Source organism: Saimiri boliviensis, chromosome 17 (assembly GCF_048565385.1).
Source record: "Saimiri boliviensis isolate mSaiBol1 chromosome 17, mSaiBol1.pri, whole genome shotgun sequence".
In the NCBI taxonomy this organism is placed as follows: Eukaryota; Metazoa; Chordata; class Mammalia; order Primates; family Cebidae; genus Saimiri; species Saimiri boliviensis.
In genome coordinates, this window is record NC_133465.1 from 44,129,471 (window position 1) to 44,145,516 (window position 16,046).

General features: G+C 60.9%; 1 protein-coding gene across 1 annotated transcript in view; it reads left to right on the top strand.

The window, feature by feature from the left end:
- Positions 1-16,046, top strand: part of ARHGAP23 (Rho GTPase activating protein 23) — an 89,049-nt gene that overhangs the window by 26,307 nt on the left and 46,696 nt on the right. Inside the window, 6 exon segments of the mRNA XM_039476382.2 lie at positions 6,434-6,595; positions 9,536-9,563; positions 11,195-11,290; positions 11,796-11,874; positions 12,006-12,060; positions 14,806-15,970. Coding sequence (XP_039332316.2) covers positions 6,434-6,595; positions 9,536-9,563; positions 11,195-11,290; positions 11,796-11,874; positions 12,006-12,060; positions 14,806-15,970 — 1,585 coding nt within the window.

Here is a 16,046-nt window from a genome sequence, read left to right on the forward strand (position 1 = left end):
GGAGTCACAGGGCAGGCCAGGGCAGGAGTGCTCCCGACACAGAATCCTCAGTTTTCTAGGGATGGATGTGGGGCAGGAGAGGGTGCAGGTGGAGACGCGGGTGCATCCTGCTTGCCCTGGCTGCAGTCCTTTCCCGCTTTCCCCCAGAGCTCTCCTGACTCAGCTGGTGGCAGCCTCACTTTTCCCATCTGGCTTCTGCCAGGGTGGGGGTGGGGGGTCCAGCTCAGGCGTGGAGGGGGAGCCCAGCAAACCGCAAACAGGAAACACGAGAACAAAACCGGCTCCCAGGCTGACACAGGCGGCCGCCCCCACACGCCTCGCCCTCACCCTCCTCTCTTCCATCTCCCTCCCTTGATCCCGACCTTCCTCTCTCTGTGCTCTGCTCCCTCTCACCTCCCCTCCCACCTTGGTCCCCAGGCCCCCTCCCATCCGTCTGCACCTCCACCTTCCCACACCTGTTGTCTGCTCCCTTCTCCTCCCTCTGTCCCCAGGCTCCTCCCCATCTCTGCCTCTCCCTCTCCCACCCCACCATCCCCTTTCTGGATTTCCTACCTCACCATTGGGCCACCCTCCTGGCAGGTCCTTGCTGGGGAAGGTGGAATGGGAGACAGAGAAGCTGTGTCTGCTTGGTAGTCCCTTCTGGTGCCCCGCAAAGTCCCAACCCTTGTGACGCTTCCTCCTGGACTCCTCCTAGATTCAGGAGTGGGGTTGGGCTGGAGCTGCCCTGCTTTCCTGGCTGCTGGCTAGGTTTTGGGTGTGAGATCAAAGCTGGGATGAGGGGCCCTGGGGTTGGAGTCCCGGTGATGCCATAACAATCTGGATTTGCTTGGCCTGTTTCCTTCTCTACAGATGAGGCTGTAGTAGTGGCCCTGGGCCACAGCAGGGGCTCTAGTGATATTGTTGGTGAACAGTCCAATGGGCTAGAAATGGTGGCGGCGATTACACATCCACTAGCCAAGGCCTCTGCTAGCCCCACCGGGATGGGGCCTGGGAAGAAGGAGAGCCAGGAAGGGCGAGCGGGGCAGGGGCTAGCACAGCGTGGTGATTCCTGTCTGCCTCACATGCCAGGGGGTGGTAGAGGGGCCAGCTTTGAGTGAGCGTCAGCTTGTGGTGCCCCTCTAAGTAGAGCTGATGGGTAGGGAGTCCTGGGGATGGCTGGTCATTCCCACGGGCGTGTTGGGGACTCCACGTGTGCCTAAGGGTGTGTGGCTGTCATTGTGCAGGGCAGTGTGTGTAGCAGCCGAGGGGCTGTGGCATCTGTGGCTGGAGTGCCTGAGCTGTGCGGTGTGTGCATGGCACCTGCGGTGTTATGGGGGTCCCAGTGGGGTAAGTGTGGGTCTGGTGTACTTGCAGGGGCATAGTGCGTGTGCTTGCACATGCGTCTCTGTGAGTGTGTGGACCGTACACTTGGGAGGTGTCTGAGGTGTGTATATACGAAGTGGAAGAGTGTCCTCTGCGTGGGGGGATAGTGTGTTTCTGGGGCATGTGCACACAGGGTGGATGTGTGTGGTGTGGGTCTGTACCGAGTGGGTAGGGTAGGGTTTGTACAGAGCGTGCAGCTGGGCGAGGGACAGCTGGAGCCTGTGTGCCTGTTTCTCTGGGTGCACCGGGCTGATGTGCGCACGTGTGCGTGTGTGTGCTGGAAGGGTGCAAGGTGTGCGGACCGGGAGAGTGTGCGTGTCTGTGGGTCGAGGGCTGCCGTCCGCGCGTGCGGGTGCGAGGGTGTGGCCGTGCGGAGGACTGTGTAGTGCCCTGGCCTGTGCGGTGAGAGTGTGCGATCTGGGCGGCCGCGGACAGGGGCCGCCCCGGAGGGGGAGGCGTCAGCCCTGCGAGACTCCCGGGCGTGTCGGGGCTCGGGCGCCTTCAGCCGGGAGGCGCAGGAGGCGCGGAGCCGCTCCAGCCGTCCTGCCGCCGTCTGCGCGGGCCGTCCGTCCCTTCGGGGCCTCCGGGCCCCGGGCCCGCGGCTCCGGGGGGCGGGCGGGGACCCCCGGGGCTCGCCGGCCGCCCGGGGGGTCGAGGACGCAGTCCGCTGGGCGCCTAGCAGCGGCCCCAGGCCCGCCTGCAGTGCGCGCGGCTCCGGAAGCCCGGCCTGGAGCGCACTGGGGCCGGGGAGGAGGCAGGGCCCGGGAGCCCCCGCCGGCCGCCGAGCTGGTGGGCAGCGCCGTGTGGCGCGTGGAGCGCGCGGGGGCCGGGGGCTGGCGCTGGGAGCGTGCCGTCGGTGTGGACTGCAGCGCCCCGGAGCCGCGCTGCCTCTGGCTGCCCTGCCTCAGCCACAGCGACCGCCGCACGCCCGGGCTGCGCCGGGTCAGGGTGAGCGCCGCAGGGCGGGGGGCTGGGGGCGAGGGCAGGCCCTGCCGGGGTCTGAGTGGGACTGAGCCACCAACTCCTTGCGGCCTCTGAGCTGTGTGCGCCCTGCATTCCGGGGACTGACGCCCCTGGGGCGGGGAGTGAGTGAGGCGCTTGAGAGACAGGGCTGAGGGTGGCAGGATCTGTGGCTTGGGGCTCTGCCAGGGCTTCTGGGATGACAACCCCAGTGTGGGTCGAGGCCTCCAGGGGGCTCAGCCCTCTGGGTTTCCAGGCAGTGGAAGGATGGAAGGGGCCAGAATGTTTGAAGAGACGCTGGGGCTTCTAGGAATCCCAGAGGGTGGACAGGGACCCCCGAGTCCGAGGTAGGCAGAGGCATCTCTGAATGGAGAAGGGCGAACTACTCACCCCACCCCTGGTAGGGTACCTGGGCACAGGGCCCACGAGTGTTTCCTAGAGGGCAGAGGAGGCTGAGTGGCAGATGGGTCCCTGCAGGTAGTGAGTGCTCTCAGGGCCGACAGGGCTGGGGAGGGGGCTGCCGTGTTTCTGATGTCCGGGATGGACTAGGCTGGTAGGGTGTGAGTCACAGTGGGCGACATGCCCGGCCTGAGCACTGTGCTCCCTGCAATGACCTCTTTATGCTCCCGTGGGGGGAGGAGCAGGGCTCCTGGGTTCTAGTCCCTGGTGCTGCCAACCCACCACGTGTCCACCTCTGCCTAATTTGTGGCCTGAGGGCTTCTGCCCTGCTGTCACCGTCAGCTGGTATTTTTGGATGTCTCTTTCTTTCTTAACATGAGGGTGGGAGTGTTTGGAAATAGATCCAGGCCAGGAGAATGTAATCAGCAATGTCCCTGTGTCCCCTGAGCAACTCCCTCGAACTCCCCTTGTCTCTGTGGGTAAGTCACAGAGCCAGAGCTGGGCGTGTGTGAGAGCTGTGCCCTCCTCCGTCTAATGACCTTTCTAGTTGTTATTAATGGCTCCTTCTCTGTTTTTGCACCTCTCACCTCCCTTGCTTCAAGATGAGAGCAAGACAGTGCTGTCCCAGGTCAGAGGGGAGGAGAGGAAACGTGTGTATAGTAGCTTGAAGGATTGAGATTAAACCTAAGGGGAGATGCCAGTTCTGGCTCTTGATGTGTGTCCAGGTGTCTCCTCTTCAAGCAAGTGTGGTAGCTGTGGCAGAGTACTGACATTCTCACGAGCCTGTTTGGAAGGGGTGGGAGGAAGGGGACTGGAAGGAAGGAACAGAGGGAAGGGAGAGGCAGAGATAAGGGAGGGAGTGCTTGGTGAGGAGCGACCTGGAGAGGAAGGCATGCCTCCTGCCCTGGATTACACGCCAGCCCTCCCAGGGAGCAGCCCCCCCAGGCAACTGGCAGCTCCAGGCAGGATGTGTGCTGGGGGAGGGGCGGGGGGCGTGCGGGGACCTGTCCCAGCCACTTCTCATCACTGGGGCAGCTGGTGGCTTGAACCTTAATCCAGGACAGCAGCAAAACAATGGGCCCTGCAAACAGCCTCGGCTCTGAGCCTGAGTGGGGGAAAGGCAGGGGAGAGCCCACACTGGGGAAGAGCAGGGGCTTCTGGTAGGACAGGGCAGTTGATGGGAGGTCCCCCAGACCCTCTTGGCTCCCTGATCAGTTCCTTGCCAGCTCAGCAGAGATGGGAAATCCAGGGGATTTCAGACCTCAGCAGAATTCCCAGAGAATATTCTCCTCTGGGCTCCCCAGGCCCCCATGGGGGTGCAGGGCTCAGTGGGAGAGGCTAGACTAAAGCTACAAGTGGAAGATGCTGGACTCCCCACCACTCCCTCCCTGTCAAAATCCCTGCTGAGGCCTCCTGGACTGGAGGTCGTCCAGCTTTTACGTGGCTCCTGTCTGGCATGGGGCACTCACAGCCTCATCTGGGTAGGTTTCTAGACTGTATAGGATTAGAACAGTCTAGAAAGGCCTGTCTCCCTTGCCTGGAGCGCCACTCAGCCTCTTGTATATTCCACCTGGCTCTGTCCCCTCGGGCTGTATGAAGCAGGCCTATTGCCTATTGTCTCTGTCACATTTTTCTTTAATCTTCTGAGATTGGAGGATCTAGCCTCTTCCCCAGGCCTGCTCAACAGCAGCCAGGCTCTCCCACATTCGGAAATCCTTAGCAGAGGGCAACTGTCTCCCTCCACTGGGTGCGTAGCCCGGAGGGTGTATGGTCCTCAAAAACATTAGAAGGGGACAAGAGGGGATGCTGACAGTGAACAGGGAGCTCCTCACTCCAGAGCTAATGGGCTCTTCCCTCTACACCCAGCCCCTTGCCCTTCCTCCTGCCAGCTGATGGCTCCTGCCCGGGGTGCCGAGGAGGAGTTGAGGTGGGTAAGGAGTGTTGCTGATGGGGGCTTCTTGCCCTCTGAGGGGCTTGGACCAGGAGCAACATAGAGGTTAGGCCATGTGATATTATGGATTGAAGAGTCCTCAAGGAGGCCTTTTGGCTTTTCACAGCCAGGCAGCCCCTCGCCTCCCATCTTCCCCAGTTGGCCTCCGTGAGCACGATGTATCCTCTATGTGACACCCTCCTGTCACCCGCCTGCCCTCTGTACATCCCAAAGGAAGCCCACTCTCAGCACTATCTGTTCTTGCCCCAGAAACAGACCTATGTGCCCCCTCCAAACTCTTGTCTTCAGACACCCTCTGCCATGCCGTCTCGGAGAATCCCAAGAATTTCAGGTCTGACGGGAGGCTTAGTGTCCCTGCTAACCCCCGTCTTTTTTTTTTTTTTTTTTTGAGACAAGAGTCTTGCTCTGTTGTCCAGGCTGGAGTGCTATGGAGTGGTCTGGACTTACTGCAGCCCCTGCCTTCCGGGTTCAACCGATTCTCCTGCTTCAGCCTCCCGAGTAGCTGGGATTACAGGTGCCTGCCACCACGCCTGGCTAATTTTTTTTATTTTTAGTGGAGACAGGGTTTCACTGTGTTGGCCAGGCTGGTCTTGAACTCCTGATCTCATATTCCACCAGCCTTGGTCTCCCAAAGCCCTGGGATTAAATTACAGGCAAGAGCTGCTGCACTCGGCATTTTTTTTTTTTTTTTTTTTTGAGACGGAGTCTTGTCTTGCTCTGCCACCCAGGCTAGAGTGCAGTGGTGTGATCTCAGCTTACTGCAACTTCTGCCTCCCAGATTCAAGTGATTCTCCTGCCTAATTCACCTGGCTAATTTTTGTATTTTAGTAAAGATGGAGTTTCACCATGTCGGCCAGGCTGGTCTTAAACTCCTGTTCTCAGGTGATCCACCCGCCTTGGCTTCCCAAAGTGTTGGGATTACAGGCATGAGCCACTACGCCCGGCTCCTACCCCTAGCCTTTCTGGTGAACCAGCCAGGCCTCTGAGCCGGTCTCTGGAGTCTCAGGAAGTCTCTTCAGGTGTCTGATGTCCAGTCCTTTCCCTCTTGGTTCTTGGTCCCCCATGCGTTCCTGCTGCCGCTCTTGAAGGATGCGTGTGTGCTGGTCTGTCTGCGCATGTGTGTATCTGCATGTCTATGCGTGTGCATGCTTCTCCTCTGTGTGCACTGTGTGTGCAGGACTCTGATTCTGTGCAACACTGTGCATATTTATATGTCGACATACGTGTGCACATGTGGACTCATTTGTGTGTGTGCATCTGTGCCTGCATATTTCTACCTGCTTGTCTGTTTGTGGTATGTTCCATCTGCATGAGTATGTGGCTGTGTCTGTGTCTGCATAAGTGTGTGGGGGCACATGTGTGTGTGCATGTGTGTGTGAGATTGTGCATGAGCTAAGACAATGACAGGCAATTCCTGGGCAGGAAGGCTGTATCAGTGTCCTGCACATAGTAGGTGCTCAGTGAACATTTGCTGAACTGAACCGAATGAACTCATGTCAGTGAGTTATTTTCCTGAAGGCAAAGACCTGATGAGGAGACTGAGGGGAAAAGAAAGGAGGAAAAAACTGTTGGGTTTGTTGATGAGGGTGGGAGAGGAAGGAAGGGGTGAGGAGGAGGTCAGGGGCAGGGGGGTGCCCGGCAGCCCTAGGGCAACAGACCCCTTCTGCTGCCCCTCTGGTCCTCTGGGCTGCAGGAGGCAATACAAACAGCCAGAAGTGTCAGCCGCACAGGTGCTCAGCCTTGCCTCCCTGTCTCCCACAGCTGCCACTGGGCCCAAGAGATGGGTGCTCTCCTAGGCGCCCCTTCCCCTGGCAGGGGCCGAGGACGCTACTGCTGCACAAAAGTCCCCAGGACGGCTTTGGCTTCACCCTGCGCCACTTCATCGTGTACCCGCCTGAGTCGGCTGTGCACTGCAGCCTGAAGGTATGCCCTGGCCTGCTCTGGGGAAGCTTTCATGGGGGAGGGGAGACTCTTCTGTGCCAGTCCGCTTCGTGGTCCTTTGACTGTCTCAGGGAAGTGGTCCTTCCCGGGGTCCAGCCTGGCTCCCTTCTGCTGTGGCCTAGAGAGGAGGACTGCAGGGAGGCAGTGCCAGCTTGGCTGGGTCATTTGCACTGCGTGATGGTGGACAGACACTCTCATCACTGTGGCCTGGGTCTTCTCAGGAGACGGGAGTGGCTGGTGCAGGGCAAGGACCCTGCAGGTGCGCAGCCGAAGCCAGGATGCTCCCTTCACACGCCCGGATGCTTGTCTCTGGCAGGTGAACGGTCTCGTCTTGGGAGCTCCTGGGACCTCTGGTCTACTGGCTGCTTCTGAGCTGGGGGGCTGCTCCTCCCCTCCCCAGCATGAGCTCTCGGGCGTAACACACCCATGGGAGTCCTCCCAGCACACCCCCGGCCCCTCCTGGCCACAGCTCAGTGTGCTGGAAAGAGAACACAGGAGCCTAGAGTTCCAGTCCTGGGACAACGCCTCACTCATGTGAATTTGGGGTCGCCTCCCCATTTCTAGGCTCCATTTCTCCTGCTGGAACCTGAGGACATTTATCAACTTGACCCCTGAGAGTCCTTCCTTCCCTAATGTAAACATGGAGTTCTCTGAGTGCAGGAACCAGAGGTCCTGACCGAAATCCAAGGCCGTGAGCTAGGGGGAGGGGCCCCTGACAGCAAAGCAGGAGTGTGGGAAGGAGACAGAGGAGACCCCAGGGAGCAGCCAGAGCTCCCCACTAGGGCTCTGCTCCGGTCCCCACTTCTCTTCTTTTCTTTTTTTTTTTTGAGGTAGAGTCTTGCTCTGTCTCCCAGGGTGGAGTGCAGTGTCGCAGTCTCGGCTCACCACAACCTTTGCCTCCCGGGTTCAAGTGATTCTCCTGCCTCAGCCTCCGGAGTAGCAGGGACTGCAGGCGTGTGCTACCATGCCCGGCTAATTTTTGTATTTTTAGTAGAGATGTGGTTTCACTATGTTGGCCAGGCTGGTCTTGAACTCCTGGCCTTGTGATCCGCCCGCCTCGGTCTCTCAAAGTGCTGGGATTACAGGCGTGAGCCACCTCGCCCTACCTTCTTTTCCAGCAGGGGAGGACACATTGATTTTGGAGTCAATGAACCCCACCCCGATCCACTTTCCCTAGGGCTGGGATCTGCCTGCACTGCTACTGGGGGGCTCTCCCTGGGTCCCACCTATCAGAGAACCAAACAGGGAACTTGCCTGTCTGTGTCCGTGTGCTCACCTGTCTCACCGTGTGCAGCGTGTGCTGGGCATGGACATGCATGTGTGTATCTCTGTATGTGCAAATGTAGTGTCTGCACGTTCACGTCGTACGTACACTTAACTGTTTAGCTGTAACATGCATGCCGGAACAGCTGGGAGTCCTGCACGACTGTTCTCATTGGCTGCAGCTGTGCTTAAGAACCTCAGTGGGGGTTGATGGTGTATAGAGGTGGACAGACCCCCCTCCTTCATGCCCAAGGACACCAGCCCCTTAGTTCTCTGAAACCCTCAGTACTTCCTTCACTTCTTCCCTAGAATGGCCCTCCTTCTGGCCCCTAGCGCCTTCTCTCAGGGGACCCTGCTGAGGGGTGACAGCGTAGGGTCTAGGCCAGGTGCGGGGCTGGAAGACCTGGGGAGGGGCAAGCCAGAACAGGCTGCGTCTCCTTTCCAGAACCTGCCCAGGGCTAGGAGGGGCCTTTGGCCTGGAGGCGGGAGGAGGCTGTGTTCTCCTGTCCTTCATGCTGCTGCCTGGGAGCCCGCAGGGAGCTCCGCTGTCCAAGTGCATCCGGCTGCTTCTGCCACCCGCTCACTGTGCTGTCAGCCCACATCAGCCGGAGTGCACCCCACCTGGGAGGACGGGGGCCGGGCGCTTGCTCCCCAGAAGAACCCAGCGGCCTTCCTATGGCCACCCTGTCCTCCCTGGGGTGCCACAGAGGCTTGGGTTCCAGCCCTGACTCTGCCACTGAGTCTCCGGGTGGCGTTGAACACACCATGCCCTGTGGACTGTACAATGGGTACATCTGTGGAGAGGGTTAGAAGAGAGGACACCGAAGGTCCGATCCAGTGCTAAATTGCCACATCCAGCTGGCTCAGCCTGTCCCTCTGACCTCCTTCCTCGCTCCTCCCCAAGACCAGCACCTTCCCCAACCTACCAGGGTGATCCCAGAGGCCCCCAGTGGGTCTCCTTGACACCTTGCACCCGGCTGCCAGAGTCCTCTCCCCTGACTGGCGTTTTCACCTCCCCTCTCTCCCGCAGAAGAACTTCCGTTGGCTCCTTCTTTCTGTCCTGTAAGCCTGAGTGCTTTAGCCTGAGCTCTGTCCCTGGCTGGTGTTGACTTTCTCCTTTAACTCAGCAATTCAGCCGTCCGTGTGCTGTGAGCGCTTATCCCTGCCAGCCAGCGCCTGCACGCCCCACCTCCCACATCCACCATGCCTTCTCCCTGCCACCCTGGGTGCCTCAGAGTCCCCTCCCGAGGAGGACTCTAATCAGGCCTTCCCTTGGGGTTCCCTGAGCTGATAGCCACAGTTTGCTCTCGTCCTGTGCCTATCTGTAACTGCCCAGGTCTTCTGTGTGTGCGAGCCTGTGTGGTGCCTCTTCCATTGGACTGGGAGCTCCCCCAGGGGAGGGGTCTTGGGTCACCTGTTGGCTTGGGGGTTCCCCAATGGTTAGGGTGCGGGGGTGGGGGGAGTACATGTCCCTGGGGAACTTTGCCTGGGACTTGGTGCCCTGCTGACACCCCTCCTGCACCTTCCTCTGCTGGGCTACTTGGGAGGAGATAAGGGGCGGCGGGAACCTGAAGGGCCCTGCCCACTGGAGCTGGGCCACCCGTGGCTGCTGAGGGCTGGACTGAGGCCCACAACCACCCACCCCTCTGTTCCCTGCAGGAGGAAGAGAATGGAGGCCGCGGAGGAGGTAAGGGAGGACTGGCGGGCTCGGGGCCTGCGCACGGACTTACCTTCCAGGCCCTGCTGCTCTCTGTCTCCCCCGAGTTCGCCTGTCTGTTTCTGTGCCCCCCCCTTGACTCCTGTTGCTGCCTTTGCTCTTGTCTGTGCTCCCGGCCTGGCTTCCTCTGGCGCCTCTTCCTCACTGTCTCTGTCCTCTCGCTTTCCTCTCTCGCATTTGTCTCCCCTGGGCCTGTTTCCTTCACGGAAGTTCCCTGAGCTCGGCACACTGTGGGCCGCACTCTGGGGTGCACATGGGTGTCTGCCACCCGGCCCCTGCCCTCAAGCTGCTCCCAGCCCAGAGTGAGGCACGGCAGGGCTGCAGGGCCTGGGGGCTGGTGGCGGGAGCACTGAGCAAGGGCTGTCCTTGGAGGTGGAGACAGTGGGGTCCTGGTGAGAGTCCGGACCACAGTGCACCACTGACATGTGCACCACGTAGTGCCCACGCCTCACATGCAGGTACACATGGTACACAGGTACACAAGGTCTTTCTCTCCTGCGAGGTGAGCCTGACTCCCCTTGGTGTGGCCCTTGCTCCCCAGGCCCCCTGGGTATTCCAGATAGAGCTCCTTCTCCGGCAGCGTTCCGCTCTGCCACTGGGGCTTCTGCTGGGCAGCCGTAGGACACTCCTGTGTCCCCATCCAGAGGCCGAGCTGGGCGAGGGGCCAGCTGGCCTAGAGCAGGCTCATTTCTCTGTTAGCCTAGAGTTAGCAGCACTTAGGAGCAAGGGAACTTTGTTGGGGTGCAATGTGATTTGTGCTCATCCTAAGGGTCTCGGACCTCTGCTTGGAGCTCCTGAGCCTGGGGAAGGGAGAAGGTGGGAGATGTGAGTGTTGGGTGTCTTGCTGGGTCTGCAGGAGTGGGCATCCCTTCGAGGAGGGCGTCTGTCCCTGTAGCGTGTCTTTGGAACTGTTATGGCCTCTTGTATGGCGCCCTTTCCTCTGTCTTGTGACTTGTGTGTACACGTGTGTGACAATCTGCCTCCTGAACTGGACAGTGAGCTCTGGAAGGACAAGGGCTGTGCCTGTTCTTTATTCTTTTTGAGATAGAGTTTCACTCTGTTGCCCAGGCTGGAGTGCAATGTCCTGGTTCACTGCAACCTCTACCTCCCAGGGTCAAGTGATTCTTCTGCCTCAGACTCCTGAGCAGCTGGGATTAAAGCACCCACCACCACACCCGGCTAATTTTTGTATTTTTAGTAGAGACGGCGTTTCACCATGTTGACCGGGCTGGTCTGGAACTCCTGACCTCAGGTGATCCGCCCACCTCGGCCTCCCAAAGTGCTGGGATTACAGGTGTGAGCCACAGCGCCCGGCCTGCTCATCCTTTTTAGCGTAGTTTTTAGCACATGAAGAGGACACAGGAGGTGTTTACGGAGTGACTCTGTGTCCCCGCAGATTTTCCTTCTCCCAGGTCTGTGTCCTCCTGACAGCTTCTGTGCCTCCATGGCCTATCCAGTGCCCCCATGGATGTGTGGGCCTGGGCATGTTTGTGACCGGGTGAGTGCGATCATTCTCTGAGTGTGTGTCCCCTGTGTGTGTAGCTGTGCATGGCTGTGACCTTCAGCGGCCACCCCCAACTAACCTGGCTGATGCCCACCAGGACCCTCCCCCCGGCACCGCCTGGAGCCCATGGACACCATCTTTGTCAAGAATGTGAAGGAAGATGGCCCTGCCCACAGGGCGGGGCTTCGCACAGGTGAGCTGTCCCAGTTACCTGGGCTTCACTTTCACTTTCTTTCTTTCTTTTTTTTTTTTTTTTTTTGAGACTTAGTCTCACTCTTGTTGCCCCAGTTGGAGTGCAGTGGCACGATCTCGGCTCACTGCAACCTCCGCCTCCCAGGTTCAAGTGATTCTCCTGCCTTAGCCTCCCAAATAGTTGGGACTACAGGTACCCACCACCATGCCTGGCTAATTTTTGTATTTTTTAGTAGAGACAGGGTTTTGCTGTGTTGGTCAGGTTGGTCTCGAACTCCTAACCTCAGGTGATCCACCCACATCGGCTCCCAAAGTGCTGGGATTCCAGGTGTGAGCCACTGCACCTGGCCTGGGCTCTACTTTCTACCTTCCGGCTAAGATGGGATTCTGGCATCCAGGTGTTGGGGAGGCCCCTGTCCCCGTACTGTTATCCATGCCTGGTACAGGGGGGTCTCAGATGGGGCCTCTGATGCCCCTTGGTCACCACTCGTGCTCCTTGTCCCCAGGAGACCGGCTGGTAAAGGTGAATGGGGAAAGCGTCATTGGGAAGACCTACTCTCAGGTCATAGCCCTGATCCAGAATAGGTGAGTGCTCCTGGCCCCTCGTCCCATATTATCTTCCCGCCCCTTTGCCCTGGGGATGCTGTGGAGACCAGGATCCCTTCCTCTTGGACCCTGTTCCCTGGCCCAGCCTGATGCTCGGCCTGTCTCTGTAGTGATGACACTCTGGAGCTGTCTATCATGCCGAAGGACGAGGACATCCTCCAGCTGGTGAGTTCGGCCCCCTCAGCCTGAGAGGAGACCCCTGAGCCCTGGGGCAGCAGCGGCTCCCTCAGGAGGCAGAGAAGGAAGTGTCAGGAGGGTGCCGGCTGACATTGCCCAATTGGGGATGCCAGGCCCATCCCTGGGCTGGGGCTGGTTGTTGCTTCATTCAGAGCTGCTCTGTGCTGGGGGAGCGGGAGACCTGGCCTTGGCAGGCAGGATTCCTGCCAGGGTATCTGGAAGGAGGGTGACCCAGCAGGCTCTGCCAGCCTGGTACGTTCTTGTCAGCTCCTAGGAGAGATGCCCGTTCCCCGCACCCACTCCCTGCCAGGCCCTGAGTGAAGGTGTGTCTGGTGGGTGTGTCCACACAGGCCATGAGCAGACATCAAACACTGCCCAGCACACCTCCCCCAACCCCGCTGTCCTGTGCACCACGCCGTAGCCAAGCAGCACGCAGGTACACAGCCTCTATCCAGCACGAAGCACAGCACAGCACACACACGGCGCCAGGCACGTGCCACAATACAGACAGCCACACCGGCACCCACTGCCACCGTTCACCCACACGGCGAAGTGCACCACAGCACACACCCACAAACACTGAAACATGTCGACACACTCGCCAGCCCCTTGGCTCCCACAGCACACACAGCACAGTACCTCGCACACTCGGACCTCTTGCCTCCACATCTGTACCCCCATGATGCGCTGTCACAGCACTCACGCCTGCACACACTGGCGTGCTCCCGCCCCACCTCCGCACATGCGCCCACCTGTGTCACAGGAAATGTATTCAGTCCGCACCTCAGCATACCTAGAAGACAGCGTCCAGCCCGACACACAGAGAGCGAGGCCCAGACACTGCACGAAGCACGCCCTGCGCTCCCAGGCGCACCCTTCCAGACACATGTGCGCACTCACGGTGCCTGACTGTGCTCGGAGTCCCGGGTGGTCCTCTCTGCCCGGTGCCCACCTCCCTGGTCTCGTGGGTCCCAGCCAGATGGCGGCTTGCTTGCCCCTGAGGTCACTGTCCCCAGGGAGGCCCTCAGCCGCTGTGCTGGCTTCTGCCCTGGACGCACTCTTGTAATCACTGTAATCACAGTGCCATGCCTGGCACGATGCCTCTCTGGAAACCTCCACCCCTGACCTCGATTGTCCCCTTGTTCTTCCTGGGGAGAGGGAAGAAGGAAGGGGGACTCAGAGACGGACCGCTCACCCCAAGTCTCATGGCCTGTACAGCTCCCCCAGGCTGAGGTGAGGCCAGCTGTGGGGGAGTGACAGGGTGGGACCCTAGGGTGTCCCCCACTCTCTCCAGCTGTCAGGGGCAAGGAGTAGGAAGGGCAGCAGCTTCCAGTTCTGCTGCCCAGGCTGGGGTGGGCTGGCAGCCCCAGATGTCAGCATCTCAGGGCCTCCACTGGCCCCTGCATCTCCGCCAGCCAGAGGGTGGGGCCCAGGCATTCCTGTGGTTGGGAGCCAAGGCTGGAGGCCAATCGGGCCTCGGCAGCTGCTGACGCCACCACCGACGCTGCGAGGCCCTCCACACCCATCCTCCCTCCCTCCTCCTCCCGCCAGCCAGCCAGGAGAGAGCCGGGTGGGGGCAAGGGGGAGCCGCAGGGAGGGCAGACAGAGGGGACCGGAGGCCCCGGCCAGGGCGGCGCAGTGGTCAGTGTGGGGGTTAGCCAGAGCTGGGGGTGGGTGGAGGCGGACGGGGATGCTGGCGCCGCTGTGAAGATGCCGGGAGCCTGGGGAGACGGCGGGATGGCAGGAGGGAGAGGTATGTGTGTGCCGGCCCCTGTGCCAGCCGGAGGGGGCTGAGTGTGCGGGGGTGCGGCTTAGCTTGTCCTCATCACATGATGTTTGTGCCTGGGACTGGAGGTGTAGTTATTTGTGTGTGTCTCATTGTGTGTGTGTGTATGTCTCTGGGTGTGTATCTTCCAGTGTCTCCTTGTAGTGTAGTGTGTGTGTGTTTGGTTTCACCCTCCCACCCTCTGGTTCTTCGCCCTGAGTTAGGCTCCTGGGCAGCTCAGCAAGGGCCAGGCTGGGCCTGGGCCACAAGGCCGCTGTCCCTGGGAGCCGCCTCCTTTTTTGGCTGGGCCTGGGCGCTGGCCCTGTCACTCCTTAGCAATGCAGCGTCAGCCTCAGCTCCCAGTGCCAAATTCCAGGCCCAGGGGTGGCAGAAGGTGGCTCAGGCCCCTCCTTCAAGCCTGGCAGGAGGTGGGCAAGCTCCTCCTCACCCCAGTGGCTCAGGAGCCATCCCCCAGCTTCCCGTCCCAGGGATGGAGGGACAGCTGGGCTCTGCCAGCCTCCTCCCCACCCGGACACACCCCTAGCCGGCTTTCTTCTCTCATCTGCCACCTTGACTGGGCTCTGTGGGGTTTCCCGGCTCCACCCAAGGAGCTGTGGGCATTGGTAACATAAGGGGGCAGGGAGGCAGTGGAGGCCAGGATGGGGCAGGACCCCAGGAGACGGATGCTGTAATGTTTGTAGCTAGGGAAGTCCTGTCATAGTCCTAGAGAAATCCCACTTTTGCTGGAGTTTGCCTGTGTCTCAAAGGCTCCTTGCTTTTCTTTGTCCTCTGCCTGGACATATGCCCTGCTGTCCTGTGTCCCCCTTCCCTTCCCCCGCCTTCTCCCCCTACCGATTGGTCCTCTCCTGTCAGTCCCCTCCTGGACTCCTGTATCTTCTCGGGCTGCCGTGCCCCTGCCCTGTGGGACCTGTGTGGCCCTGCTCACCTGCCTCTGTGTCTCCGGCCAGGCCTATTCCCAGGATGCCTACCTGAAGGGGAACGAGCCGTATTCTGGAGAGGCCCGCAGCATCCCGGAGCCACCCCCCATCTGCTACCCCCGCAAGACCTACGCCGCTCCAGCCCGGGTCTCCACCCGGGCCACTATGGTGCCTGAGCCCACCTCAGCACTGCCCAGTGACCCCCGGAGTCCTGCTGCCTGGAGTGACCCGGGGCTCCGCGTGCCACCCGCTGCCCGTGCCCACCCGGACAACTCCTCCTTGGGGATGAGCCAGCCCCGCCCCAGCCCTGGTGCCTTCCCCCACCTGGCCTCAGAGCCCCGGATGCCCCGTGCCTTCCCGGAGCCTGGCAGCCGGGTCCCCCCCAGCAGACTGGAGTGCCAGCAGGCCTTGTCACACTGGCTGTCAAACCAGGTACCCCGCAGGGCGGGGGAGAGACGGTGCCCAGCCATGGCTCCCCCGGCCCGCAGCGCCTCCCAGGACCGGTTGGAGGAGGTGGCCGCCCCCCGCCCGTGGCCCTGCTCCACCTCCCAGGATGCCTTGAGCCAGCTGGGCCAGGAGGGCTGGCACCGAGCTCGCTCAGATGACTACTTGAGCCGGGCCACCCGTTCCGCCGAGGCACTGGGACCAGGGGCACTGGTGTCACCCCGCTTTGAGCGGTGTGGCTGGGCTTCCCAGCGTGCATCTGCCCGCACCCCTGCCTGCCCAACTCGGGACCTGCCAGGGCCCCAGGCCCCGCCCCCGCCTGGGCTGCAGGGCCTGGACGACCTCGGGTACGTCGGCTACCGGAGCTACAGCCCGTCCTTCCAGCGCCGGACCGGCCTCCTGCACGCGCTCTCCTTCCGGGACTCAGCCTTTGGGGGGCTGCCTACCTTCAACCTGACCCAGTCCCCCGCGCCGTTCCCACCAGAGGCCTCTGAGCCACCCCGGGTTGTCCGGCCGGAACCCAGCACCCGGTCCCTGGAGGCTCCTGTGGAGGATCGCCGCGATGAGGTGGTCCTGAGGCAGAAGCCCCCGACGGGCCGCAAGGCTCAGCTGACCCCCGCAAGGCAGATAAACCTTGGATTTGGTGACCAGTCCCCAGAGCCAGAGGCCAGTGGGCGAGGGGAACGCCTGGGCAGGAAGGTGGCCCCTTTGGCTGCCACTGAAGACTCTCTGGCTTCCATCCCCTTTATCGGTAAGTGATGGTGCATGTGGCTGTCCTGGGAGACTTGGCTGTCTGTGTCCTGCTGTCCCCATCTGCCTGCTCACCT